The following is a 14,679-nucleotide window of genomic DNA, read 5'->3' on the forward strand; positions in this document are numbered from 1 at the left end:
GAGGTAACTGAAAGAAAAGAATATGTTTGGATCTGAGCTGAGGTTTTAGTGTGTTAAGACACTAATATTGACTTTCCTTCATTTAATTTCATGCATCTTCTTAAGACATGCTGCTGCAACAACTAATAAAAGCTCATATTTCCAAACATGTTCCTTTTATAACAAAGTGCTATTGTCAGAGGATTCCTGATGAATTTTCAACAAATGACACTTTTCCTATGTATACTAATAAGATTTTGTATATTTAATGACAAAATTTCTGTCCTGATCGTATGCGTTAATTATTTGACTGGGATGGTCTGTTTTTCTTTCTAAATACTTACAAAGTCATTGTTTTCTCAGTTGCTCTGAATTTAAAAAAAAGAAAATGAATTATCTAGAGATTAAAAACTGGTTTTCTGTCAGGATTGGCTTTTTAAACAGAATAATTTAAAAATAAGCTCCCCCTTCCTAAGTTTTTCAGTCCCAGTCTTTACCCCTTTTAAACAAAAATGTCTGTTTTATAAATACTAATGTCAATATATGACTTTAAAGCAGCAATGAGGAAAGGGATAAATAAATGTGCACACTTATGTAGAAAACAAAAAATAAATTCCTGTTAGTGTGGTTAAAATTAGCAGACATTTTTAAAATGGGTGCAAAAACAAACCAAAATAAAAACCCCAAAAGAGATTTATAAGTGACTATTTTTTGTTTCACAAAGATAACTACACAGAATATTAAGTGCGTAATGCAAACTATGTCGAGGTAATAAGGTCTTATCGCAGAATTGTTGTCTGGAAGTCACCAGACCAAAAGTACAGTGCAAAAGAAAGCGCAAAAGTAAAAGTAAGTTTCTTAAAGTAAGATTTTAAGCAATCATGCATCCCTGAATTACTATTTTTAAGCAATATTTCCATAAAAAAAAAAAAAACATGGCTAACTTTAAATCAGTTGCAGTGTTGCAGAATATAAATAGTTAAAACTAATGACAGTAATTATATAGTGTGTGAGGGTGTCTCTCTCCCTGCTATATATACTGAAATCAACATTCTCTTTTTTTTTTTTTTTGACTTACTTAGTTTTACACTTATATTTTAAAATATACTCAGTAAATTCTACCACAAGCTCAGTAGTGTGAGAGAGGAGTTCTGAAAATGAGAAAAGGAGTTTTGAAGGGATTTTGAAGGGCTCATTTAAAACCTTCTGCTCACCCTTTGCACTCCATATGTTTTGTTCAACTTAACTGGATACTGTCCAATAATGGTATTGTTCAGTTCATAGGAATAGGGCAAGTAAGGGCAAATTAATTGGCCTGCTTCTGTTTTTTAAACAAAATGTCAGGATTTGATTCACTTATGGCTTTCATAAGCATTTGTTATCTAAAAAAACAGTTTAAAACCCCAGTTATTTGATCCCTGCAGTTGTGCTCACCCTGATAACGCAACGTAAATTGGCACAATTAAAGCCCTGTCCTGTTCTCAGTTAGTAACTTTGTTACATTGAGTGTTTTATTTAATGTTATTCATTTGTAGGTTACCCATTCCTTGTAATACATCCTATTCCATTGTGCTGAGAGTACCAGTTGGTTTTGATGGGTTCTCTGCTTCTGCAGTGATCCCAGAGTCTTGTCCCTCTATCCTCAGCATCTGTTTAAGCTTCTTCTTTGGTGGGTTCTTCAATGTGCCCATCCGCTCTTTCACTTTGTACTCAAGGGTACTGTGAGGAATACCATAGATGTTCTGTGCCTTTGAAACACTCATTTTCCCACTCATCACGACAGTAATGGCCTCTTCAAGGATCTCACTGTTGTACTGTCGGTAGCGACCTCTTTTCTTCCGTGGCTGTTTAGAGCCTGTTGGATCTGCTTCTGGATCAGAAGTTGAATACTGTGGTGCAGGTGTTGACTGGTCAGCATCTGAGCCCCAGTACTCACCTACAGCAGTTCCATCAAGTAGGGCTCCTAAGCCTGCCCTACGATTCTGTTTGGGTAGGATAGCCCTAAGCTTCCTTTGTAGACAATTCTCTGACTGGACACTGGTCACTCTCATGGAGCTACAACTATAGAGATCAGAGGTGTTGGAATGACAATCCCAAGGAAGATCCATGCCCCTAAATTGTGGGATTTTCAAGTCAACTGGAGGAGAGTTCCCAGCTTCTTTCTTAATTGTAATGGCATCAAGAGGTTTGCCATGTGAGGCACTGGTACTCTTGGTGAGTGAGCCATGGTTTTCAAAAAAAAGTGGCAAGTCCTTTAAATTATTGAGGTTGCTGCTTGCTTGTTTGAGCTTAAATAAATCATCTAACTGAGGTTTGCCCCACAAGCTATCATGAAAAACAACAGGATGTGTCTGATTGTGGTTAAGCAGACTCACAGTTTCCAAATTGGCCAAAGAAAGAGGTGAAGGCTGTCCAAGGAATAGATGCTTCGGGTTCATGAGCTCCTCCTTTATAAGAAGCGAGCGGGCAAGTGGTGGTTTGACAGACACAGAGCCAGAACTCCCATCCTGCATAATTTTTTGTGGTGGGTTATCTTCCTCATCAAGGTCTTGGTAGTTTTGATCAGCAAACAGGGAATGCCTGATTAAGACAAAAATACAGAGTTGAATATTTTAGTGGTTTAAGAAATACTTAGTTTTTAAATTACAAAGTAGTATTGTTAAAGAAGTAGGTATAATTGACATCTGGAACACACCAATTGATCTGCAAAGTAATAAGGGAGAGTGGAGCCATGAAAATAAACAACAACAGCCCCACTGGGGGGGGGGGGGGGTGGTCCCTTAAATATGTGGTTACATAAAATGTACCGCTGTCTTACAAGTCCATGTTAGCCTCTAGGTATTTTTCTGAATTTCTGTCTGAAATAACATGGCTAAATTTGAATGATTATTACTTTCTAAATACTTAGAATTAATTAAAATAATTGGATTTTTGTGTAAAAGGACACAGAAACAAAAGTAGAAACATATGTGGTGTTTGACCCTAAGAAAGTTTACATATGCTTCTAATTGACTCCTAAATGGCAAAAAATTTAGATATTTTTTAAATTTAGAATTTTTTTTTTACACTGTAAATGACTTTAGAGACATCAACTGTGATCCACATATGTGGATTTATTTGTAGAACTTTACCAGAAAATGTTCTGAGTGTTCCAAATGTATTTATTTTTGATACTTATTCAAGTCTAAATAGTGTTTTTTGAACTATGAAATTTGTTTTTTGGTTAAAAAATAAATAAATAATTTTATGACTTACTACAAATATACATTGCATGGTTTATGTTTGAGCTATGAAAAGCCATTTTGGGCAATATTTGGGTCTAACAAACAATAATGAACTTACTACGAGAGTAACTATTAGTCCTTTTTGAAATATTGGGGTAATAAATGTTCAAAGTACCCGTCTCCTGTCCCTCACCAAGTGGCGATTTACCCTCAATAAACAGTAAAAACCCTTAGTTATGGTGTGTTTTATTCTGATGTACTGAGTTTATTTCTGATGTTTACACTTGTTTCTCACCGAGTACGGTGTTCCTTTAAATGACTGATGTGTTAAAAGGCGAGAGCTGCACTCTGATTGGCTGTAGAGCAAGGCAACCACCCCCACACCCCCTGCTGCATTTAAATGTCCTCAGTGGGAGAAATGTAACTAGTAAAAGACATCTAAGCTTTGAAACCTGTTTATTGGCTTGATTATTGTTTGTGGGGCTTGTGGCTGCCAAATAGGACCATTTGAATCTCTCTCGTGGTGTCTGGGTCTGTTAGGCACTGAAAACATATGCGCTCTGTTGTATGTTTGTCCCTCCTCCTTGGGTGCGCATCACCATTACTCTGCCCTTGATTGGTCTACAGACTTGATCGACATGTCGTTGGAAAGCTGAGCGCCTAAGCAACGCTGCAATGACATGTGTCCATTGGGATCATATTTTAATTATTTTTTGAAAATGTGTACTATTTTTTTCGGCCAGTACTCGACACAAACATGAGGATTACTCACAAACGGTTTGACAGAGAGACTCAGATTTAGTCTCGTTTTGAAGGGGACTATCTAAGGTAAGCGTTGCTGTGCTAACGCTGTGTGTGAGCCGCTTGTGGGCCCCTCAGGCTTCAAGCAGCAGCGGTTTTGTCATTGATGAGGAAGAAACCTAAAATTTGGAATATCTTATTTTTTCGGCTTTAATTCCTTAGTCCTTAGTCCAGTCCAGAGAGTCTGCCCGTTCAATTGGTGTATGATATGTTCACATTGACTCAAATATGGTGCAGTGAAAAATCAGAAAATCTGTACTGTCACTAATATTTTTTCATAACAATTTCCAATAACAGCAAAAATACTTATTTATCGAGTGGGATTACATATAAAATGATTAAATAAATGAAAATCAGTGACTTTAAGCTTTAATTTGGTACATTAACTGTCGACTTTGGACATGTAGTACTTGAGATATACTGACGGATATAACAATGAGTGATTTTTTTATTTTTATTATTTTATAGGCACTGCCGACCAATGAGCAAAATAAGAGGCTAAATAATGCTGGGTTTCTAGGTTACAACTATCAACTCAGTCGTTTATGATAGCAGATTATTAAGTGTATGTTACAAAGAGCAGCCAGTAACAAATAGTGAGAGCTGAAAAATAGAAAATAATTCATACCGTTTTCTCTGATGAGATGGCATGCAGCTACAGGTTGGAGGCTTGTACTCGTGTACTTGTGCTCAATGATGTCTGCCTGTAAGATGACAAAATGGACGCAAGGGGTGCTCTAAAAGCCAGAATGACGGAGCTGCCCACAGCATTGCCTGTGTGCATTGTGTAAATATTGGCGCTAATATATCGGCCGATGTCGATTATATAAAAAATGCCAAAGATTAATTGGCCGGCCGATTTATCGGTCGATCACTAATCCGAAGTGTCAAAAATTGTGTCAAACAGTGGTCCATTACCTTGAATAACGCATTAAATTAATGGTTAGGCATGGTATTGCATGATAATGTGTAATGCCCCTTATAATAACCATGAAAAATGCATTTCGATTTTTTTTTTAAAATAAGGATCACACATGGTTTGCTTGAGGCAGATTCCTCATTATTTGTCTTTATACTTACATAAATTAGACCACTCCAATGGATAGAAGACATTCATAAAGCTAATATCTTATAAAATAAAGTTATGAAGCAGAGAATGTGAAAATTACAACTCTGAAACTACCAGTGGTTCATCGGAGCCGAACTGTTTAAAACAACAGCTACCTAAAACATATGGTCATTTTATATCCATTGCTGCTTTAACCCACTTAAAGAGAACATCTACAATTTTGGGTAATCCAGTTCTCTCTGCTTGTTCACATTTAGAAGCTAACCGTCTCTTAAGGTAGAACAGTGAGTTTAAGGGGAAAAAACCAACAGCTGTTGGTACGTAGATGAAGTTTAACAAGCCATGAAGTTTTTATTGACTGTTTGAATTTCTACTGAAAAACATTCATTACTCAAGTTGTTGATTTTTCTAGCACTTTCAGTAATGCAGTTAGCTGTCTCCCAAGTTTGGAGACTTTAAGTGACCGTATCTGATCCGAATCAGCAAAAATAATTCTACATTACCCACCTATGGTGGTCGATTCATGCTTTTTCAACGTTTGGTGTTCTATCCATATGCCTCTGGCATGAGCAGAGAGAGAAAGCCTAGCATACCAGAACAAACTTTTTTTTTTTTTCAGTTTTATGTTTGTCTTTTCATACATTTACAAACACTGGGGCTTTTTAACACTAGAATTACCAGGATTTCCACATGACCCCTTCTACCAGAGACAGCCAAATGGCAGTGCTGGGGGTAATTAGGCCATCTTTTGTTATGTACATTAAGCTAAGGGGGGGGGGGGTTGACTCAGATTGACAAAAAACCCTTGATTTTAACCCTTTCTATATAGCTATTTTGCTATTAGGTTTTTTTTCAGTGCCTCTTTCAGTTGCATTTAAACAGTAATTATGTGACATAGCCATATTCAGTATGTTGTTTTATTTTCTAAAGACCCTTTGCTACTCTAATATGTAATCACTTGAGGTTTTCATATTTCTCAATGTACAGCCTTGAAATCATACTCCCACATCAGATATCTTGACACAGATTGTTAGTGTGAGGTGTCTGTTAGCAATTTTGATGCTAATTTATTATGTCATATTACTGTGACAAAATAAATTTGTAGCATCAGGCGGACATATTTTTGATATTCTAAGCTTTGGGATGTATGACTGATAAAGCTCTGACAGCCACAGCAGGCCCAGACTTTCAGGAATTTAGTTCAGGGCAAATATGGACAATATCTCAACAAATAAAAATTATTTTGGTACTTTGGCAGTTTTCTCAGCTGCCGATAATAATAATAATAATAATAATTATTATTATTATTATTTTTATTATTATAATCTTTAAAAAATATGATGAAATAATACTTGTTTATTTAGAATACACACAAAGAATTATTTAAGCTTTTTAGTTTATATTTGTTGATCTAATGCAATATTATTTGATGTGAAACCTACAAAAACCTTGAAAAATATAAATTAAAAAATCAGTTAAGTAAAAATTGCTCAAAAATAGTATTTTATCTTAACTTGAGTCATATTTACTTGTCAAGAAAAAACATTTTTTGCCAATGGGGTGAAATATTTTGACTTAAAACATCCTGATAAAATTCTTTTACTTTGGGTTTTAAAAAAGTTTAAGTAAAAATGTCTTATTTACAAGTAGCCGAGGGTTGTTATTTTTTGTATAACTTTATGTAAAAATATCTTTACCTATTGGCAGTTTTTCAAAAGAAAAAATTACTTAAAATAATGGTTAAAAAATCTGAACTTTAGCTATTTTGACCAATCATCAGTGAGAAAACAATCCAAAATTAGTACAAACTAGACTTGAGATGTTTTGGAATTATAGTTCAAATAATATCTTTGTGTCAGTTTTAGAATAAAGAGAAAGATGACTGCAGACATAGGAAAACGTTTTAATAAAGTGCATAAACTTTATATAATAAACTGCACCAAAATAAATAGCCTATCTGGCTACATGCTGAGTGAAATAAAATAGAATAAACATTTCTCACTATAGTACAATATTACAAATATATACGATGGAGGTAACTGGGTTCTATATTTATTTTAAAAATGTTGTTGTTGCAGCCATTAGATCGAAATATGCAAGTACCAGGTAACAGTGAACAGGGATGGGTGTGATGGGTGATAGCGTGAACGATAATGATAACGACTTTGATGGCTCATTTACATAACACTGGAGGCAAGAAGAGCTATTCACACCAGCCAAATGGCAGTTCTTTGGGATTTATATGTATAACTGCCAAATGGCAGTGGTTTGGTAGTTCTAGTGGTAAACACATCAGACTAGTTTCTAGCACTCAAACAGACTGGAGAGCTAGCAAATTTAAATAACAATTATTAACATCGCCATTTAAATGCGCTTCTATATTAAATATATTGAACCAACTGATACATTTAATCCAGTGATACTTTAAATACACCACATTAAACATTACCCTTAAACCAATGCATGCCTTGAATGCCTGATACAGTCAATATTCCTCACTCCAAACAAATGCTCAAATCTCAAAGACCAAATCACTAATGGCATTATTCAGGTAAGGGCACTTTGTTGACCAATTTGGTGCAAGAGCTGTGTAAGCAAATATTTATAAAAGTTTAAAAACACAAGATCATTCTAAAAAAAAAAAGGCAGGTAGCTTTGCCTTAATAGATAGATTTGATTTGATCTCCACAACCGGCAGGAACATCCATGCCAGAAGTGCCCTTGAGCAAGGCACCCAATCTCCAAAATGCTCCATGGTTGCTGAGGGAGGCTGCCCACATGGGTTAAATGCAGAGATCAAATTTAGTACTGTACTGTAGAACAATTGCCATCACAGAACCAGAGTCCCAGTGCATCTATCACAGTGTCTTGAGACTTCAGCCATGTTGTTTCTGCCCACATTCAGTCAGTTTGTGAAGGGCAGGAAAGAGTAAGCAGGCACAAGGACTTGTATGCTAATGCTAAAAGAGCATACAACTCCACAGCTCTCCCTCCACTAGGCCGATTCAACTACAACCTTGTACTCCTCACTACACAGTTGTAGTGGAGTATGGACCGGACAACGAGATAACGAGATCAAAATGAAGAAATGAAAAGTTTTGAATTAAAACTTTTCCATTCTGAAGAGGACCTTTCGTCTGCGACCAAGGCACAAACCGCAGGGGTGCAAAGACCCTGCAGCCCCCACACACACCTAATCTAACATCAAGGACACTTTCCAGGACACATGGCCCCGACACCCTTCCTCCCCTCAGGAACTAAAGATAACAAGTTTTCATGATGATTTTAAGAAACAGAGACTTCAAACAGAGTGGGGAGTTTTACTGCCCCCTTTTTATGGCGTGGCGCCTAAGGGTCTCGTCATTATCGCTTGCAGGGATCAACAAATGGTTAGCAGGGGTGAACTCGGTTTGACCTCTCATTAACCATCCGCAACGGACTAACAGCATGGACCAACAGCGACCCCAAATGGACACTGGTGAAACTACGCCTCGCTCGTGGTCGCCTAAACAATAACGGAAATGAAATCAAATTCTGATTAATGTGTATAAACAATATGTATTAATGTCACTTTCTGTATCCTCAGATGAACGTCCACCTTCTAATGAAACGATGTGTATTACTGTTGTCAACCATGAAAAGAAGTTCTGTCTCTGATTAGGAAAGTGAATTAACACTAGAATTAATACTTCTAACGTATCATTGTAACTGGGACGTAAACACAACGTACCCAGGATGAAATCTTATGTAAATGTTTGATATTAATAATCCAGGATACTCATTGTTATATGTTACTAAAATGTATAAGAAATTTCGATACGCGAAATTTCCACTCTTTGTGAATCGCTGATTCAAACTCCCCCTCCTCTCCTCTGCAAAGCGAGACGCTTTCTTCTTCACGTCGACGAACGAAACAAAGAAGAACCTTAAAGACTTCACCAAAAGCTCACAAGAGACGTCTTGAATTAGCTAGAGTATGAAGCCTTACTAATACGTCGAGTGATTTGTATATCTTCTTTTCTTTTAATCGTGTTTATGTTTCATCGCCCAATCGAAGTTTGATCTCACGAGTGATCAAAGTAGGTGAAACTTATTCATGGCCAGAATAAGATATCACCCTTTTAGGTTAGTTGAAAGTATATATATATATATTAGCGTTATAAGCTGACTTCTGAGGGCATTACTCCTGGAAAACCGAGCAACGAGACGAGCTAACACTCTGAAGGAGCCACTCCACTCCGGTGAGCAACCAGCCACGCCTGCAATTTTCCGAAAAGGGGAACTCTCGATCGACGCCGCCCCGCCTGAGGCCGAGAGCTTCTAATTCAACTGGGAGGGAATCTCCTTCACAAGCGGGCCTGTCTTTCACGATGTGGGAACGACGAGAAACAACCCCAGAACACGGAGGTTAAAACAGCAGGACGCGACGGCTCGGTGAAACGGCAAACGAGTAAGCTAGCTCAATTCTCACATTTTTTCCAGGAGCTGATGCCTGATTAAGTCCCTTTATAATTTACAATTAATTAAACCTCAGTTAGCAACACTTTAGTCACAAGCCAGAGAGCCTAGCTTATCTTTAAAGTCGAATCGGCTTCCCCTGCGTTGATGCCGTGAGATTACAAGAATATGCTATGTTAATTAAATATCTTCTCTCCTTTTATTAATAAAACTCTCATTATTTGAAATTACAGTGTGTACAGTTTGTTCATTAAAATTCCTGAAGAACTCACTTAGCTTGATTATTATCCATTCTCAAACTAATTATTAACATTTTAATTGCTTAAGCCAATTATAAACTTTAATTAATATCAGTAAGTCAAATATCAGAGATTATAAGAGTTTGAATAAGGTCAACGCTATAAACACAAATATAAATATATATATTAAATATATATTCACAGAGGTATCACGGTGTATGATCAACATACGCTACACAGTACAAAACCCTGGTCCAAAACAGACAGCATCCACCAGGACTGTGAGAAAGTGGTCATCTGAGGCTGTGGAATCACTGCAGGCATGTTTTGAGGCCACACAGTGACATTTGTGGACCACATTATCAAGACATTGATGATATTACAACATGTCACTTGTCTCACAATATTGATGCTGGGTTTGTGCTGTATATTAACATATGTAGCTTTTTGGGAAGAAACTTTTTTAGGTAGGTGAAATTTGTTAAAATATCAAGGCATGCCAGATCACCTCAGACATGGCTGAAAATGCGTTTTTGGCAGGGTGTTCAGGTTGTGAGAAAGCACTCTAAACATGCAGCATGTTAACATTAGTGTCTGGCCATGTCCTAAATGGCCTAATGCTGCATTGAATAGTAAGTGAATAGCAAAAAAAATAATAATAATAATAATAAAATAAAATAAAAAAACCCTTAGCACTGCTTTCTGTGTAGTATGTAAAGTTCCATTGTATGTTGTTATTAATGTCAATCAAAGTATTTTACTGCCTTACCTACAAAGGAATCAACTTATAGCTAGCTAATATTTTGGCTATGGGGTGGTTTTGACTCCTTTTGACTCCTAATTTAGTCTGCTGCCCGATTTAGACAGTGCATGTGCAGAATATCTTGCTTGCATACACTTTTGTAGTCGAGTATGATCCAGATGCCAAAATTATTTTTGTATATTTCACAAGACTGGAGAAGAGCACCCCAGACTCCCTTCGATTAGCCTAACCTGTTAGATCAAAGACCATTTAGGACCTCTGCACACATCTCCAGCCTTGCAGTTGGGGTATTTTAATTTATATTCATGAACACAAAAGAATACGTAGGACCTTTTTTCACACCTTGAATCACTGCAATCAGCAAGGGATCAAGTCTAGAAGTCTGAAAGTCTATCAGACCTCTCCTGTTAAGCTTATCAGAATGACCTTTGTCTTTCTGATCAAATCAAACTATGGACCAACATTAAAAATGATCATTTTTTCCATGTACAACATCGAATGGATATTTTAACCAAACTCTGAGACTTCATGTGACAATTAAACTGATATCAAGTACAATTTCTAAAATCCAGAGGAATACGTTTCAGGATTAAGACAACGAGGGGCAACTGCCTGAAGGATGGTGCAGACGCTCTGAAGAACCACACCGATACGACCTCAAAGAAAGGAACCTCTATTTGTTTCATTCTTTTACATATAAAATATAGGGGTACTGAAGCTACCACTCAAGTTTAGTTGAGGAATTTAAATGTGCAAAAGTGAGTATGAGTATGTCAGAATCTAAGGATGCAGTGGTAAAAGCAGCAGCACCAGTCACAAAAACGAGAAGGAAGTGGAATCCGCAAATGGCGGTGCAGATAGCCAGGAGCTCATTAGAGATTTAGGATGTGATTGTCCAAGTGCAATGTGAAAGAGCAGGCCTTGAGTCAGGTAATTTATGGAAAGCCTTTGGTAAGGCTACATTAATAGATAGAAGGATAATGATGGCTAGTTTTATTTGAAAACAGGAAGAGGAGGCAAAACCAGGCCAGTGGATTTGTTGGTAGAATCTAAAGAAGCGGAAGGTCACTTGGCAAGAGCTGTGGGTGATGGAGGCAAGTCATATTAATTTTTTTTTCCTGAAAGCAACTTACGATATCCTTCCAATCTTGGACATGGGTGGGTGAAGACCCTAATTGTAGATTATGTACAGTGGTTGGCGTGTTGAAACATATTTATCAGTTTGTAAGATTAGTTTGTCGCAGGGTCGGTATACATGGAGACAATCATTTGCTTAGGGCAATAGCATGTTTATGCTAGTAAACATCTAGGACAGCAAACATCTAGAGCAGTGGTGGGCTACCTACCTATCGGTTTTATCCGGCCCTCTGAGTATTTACAAAATAGTCCTAAAACAGCCTTAATTTCACCTTTTTCCTGCAATATCCACTAGAGTCCACTAGATTCAGGATACACCAAACATTACTGACCTCTGCTAAAGGAGAGTCTGTTAGGTCTACAGATATTCATTCGTCACATTTGTCATTAAGTCAAGTGCTGCTACCCCCCAGGAGTCACCGATCATGCCAGAATGTTCTAACAATTTGGTTGGTTTAAGACGTCACACATAAACCATTAACGTTTGTAGAAAGTGATGTTTTAATCATTTTATTGATTTTAATAATAATAATAATACATTTTTATTTGAAAGCGCCTTTCAAGTGACCCAAGGACACTGTACAATAGATAATAAAAAAAAAAGTCAATAAAATGTAAATGCACATACAAACATAAAATGACCATAGAGACATATAAGTAGTATCATCCATATGCTAGTTTAAAAAGATTTTGTTTAGACTGTGATACACCAAGCAGAAACAAAGATACAAATTCACATAAGTTATTTAATTAATCTCAGTCCACCTATCAATTTTTAAATCCCAGTGTGGCCTTTGAGCTGAAAAGTAGGCCCATCCCTGGCCTAAAGGTTAATTGATGAGTGGTTGTAGTAATAAAGAGATTGGGTTTGTGCATGAGGGGGAATGTGTTCGAGAGTGTGCACAGGCTATAAATATTGGTAGATGGCGTGAAGCATGAGATTGGAAATTGCTGGTGGACATTGGTAAAAAACTACAGGTCCATGTATGCATTGCATTAACTACACTGAGACCAGACATGGTGTTGCATTCTGAAATTAAAGAGAGTTTATTTCATAGAGTTAATAATTCTGTTTGAGGTTGCAATAGACGAAGCATTGGAAAGGATGAAGCAGAGGTACGCGGACTTGGCAGCAGAGATGAGAGAACGTGGGTGGTAGGCACATGTAAGGCCGGTGGAAATAGGTGTTAGGGGATTTGAAGCCAAGTCTGACACATTCCTGCTTGTGCAGTTTGGCATCAGGGGCCGGAAACTAAGGGCAGCAGTGAAGGAGTGATCCGAAACAGCTGAAAGGTCTAGTCAGTTGTTGTCGATAAGGAGAGCACAGATTACTTGGGCAAATGCACTGTAGAGGTGCTACTGGAATGTTGGTGAGGTAGCATGTAAAATTCACATGGAACTGGTGGCACCGAGCATGCATTAACGGTGCCAGTGGGGCTAGGTACAGCCTTTGTCACCAGGGAGGCCAGTGTGGATTTACGGTTGTTAATGGTAAAGGGTAAGGTAGGCTGTAGGTAGGAAGAGAGTGTGATGGGCCCTATGTGAAGCTCTAATGGATTGGCATAGGATATTTTACATCTTATCTTGTGTACGATTATAATGAATTAATTATGTTTCTTAGTGCAATACCTTCTAAGGCTGCTCTTGTATATGTATATAGACCCTCCTCCATTTTATTATAATAAGGTTCATAGCATTGTTGTAAAACAGTTATTTTTTTATTCTGTAACCAACTTCTATATCTCTGCTCTATTTATTGTAATTTTGTATGTCTCCTCTTGTGCACTATGTGCTGTACATTATCACACTGCAGTGATTCACTACCATCCGGAGCAATACAGCGTTATCTTATAAAGTACGGTTTCTCAATTCTAAAACTTCTGCTCATATGTTCAAGTAAATATATGAATTCTATAGAGGCCTCTAATCTTGCATGTGCCAAAAAATGCTCAGAACCTGACCACTGTAGTTATTTACAACCATTAAAAGTTAAATGAAGTGTATAGGTGCAAGCATACACATTTTAGAAGAAAACCTGGAATAAAACAGTTTTGTCTGATTACTAGTACGGATTAATATTCCATACTACTTTATTTTATTAATAATTTTCCATTTATTATGATGTAGGAAAACTGAATGACATGACAGTTGCCAGTGTACCCATCTCTGGCCATGTGAATTTTGTTGAATGTAGCTTTAAAAAGGACAGAATTAGAGCATTTTATGTAATGAACACATATGGGGCAAAATGTGGATATGAAAGGGAATTTTCTGGAAAATGTAAATCTGATTATGGCAAAATTGATCATTGTAGCTCAAAAACTGTGACACAAGAAAAAGTTTATAGAACAAAATGCAGAACAGCAAATTAGCATAGTCAAATCAAATTATAAATATTGTTGATGTTATTATTAACAGTAATAATAATAATAATAATTATTATTATTATTATTATACTTCTACAAATAACTATAATTTGCCTTTTCCAAGCCAACATAATGAAAGAAAAAAAGAATCATAGCTTACCTAAAAATAGAAACAGGTTTGGAGAGAATAAGACAGAATGAACGCAGAGAACGAACACGTGTTGACAGAGATGAAACCAAATGCTCACACTTACCTCTTAATAGCTGGTGCAAGGGAGAAACCATGGGAGGTTTTAAGAGAGATGCTGCTACTGTTCTTGTGTTTTTTTGTTGAGAGATCAAGAACTTCATCTGTAATACAAATATAATAAATTCATATTATAAACAATCTACATAGAAGTGTTACATGTTTGATTCAGGGAGGACAAAAGGGGAAAAACATGAGGAAAATAAAAATTAAATTTATTTTTGCATAATTCCTAGAGCCCTACAGACAGTGTGTCAAATTTGTACAAGAACAAATTCCAAAGTGAATTTTAAGATTATCTGAGTATGAGGTTATGTAAAATTATGGGAAAAAATATTTTAAATGTAATTAACACTTTCATTATTTTATTGTTTTTTTTTTTTTATTTAAAAAAGG

At 36.6% G+C, this 14,679-nt stretch overlaps 1 protein-coding gene across 5 annotated transcripts in view; it reads right to left on the minus strand.

Moving 5' to 3' along the window:
- Window positions 1–1,121: 1,121 nt before the first annotated feature.
- LOC136676852 (ligand-dependent corepressor-like) overlaps window positions 1,122–14,679 on the minus strand; it is a 111,107-nt gene continuing 97,549 nt past the window's right edge. For all 5 annotated transcript variants that reach the window (XM_066654115.1, XM_066654114.1, XM_066654116.1 and 2 more), the window contains 2 exons: window positions 14,291–14,387; window positions 1,122–2,559 (listed from right to left, as the gene is read on the minus strand). In XM_066654115.1, coding sequence (XP_066510212.1) covers window positions 1,539–2,559; window positions 14,291–14,387 — 1,118 coding nt within the window. In that variant the 3' untranslated portion in view covers window positions 1,122–1,538. The remainder of the gene's footprint in view (window positions 2,560–14,290; window positions 14,388–14,679) is intronic.

The sequence above is a fragment of the Hoplias malabaricus genome, chromosome X2, assembly GCF_029633855.1.
Source record: "Hoplias malabaricus isolate fHopMal1 chromosome X2, fHopMal1.hap1, whole genome shotgun sequence".
NCBI lineage: Eukaryota > Metazoa > Chordata > Actinopteri > Characiformes > Erythrinidae > Hoplias > Hoplias malabaricus.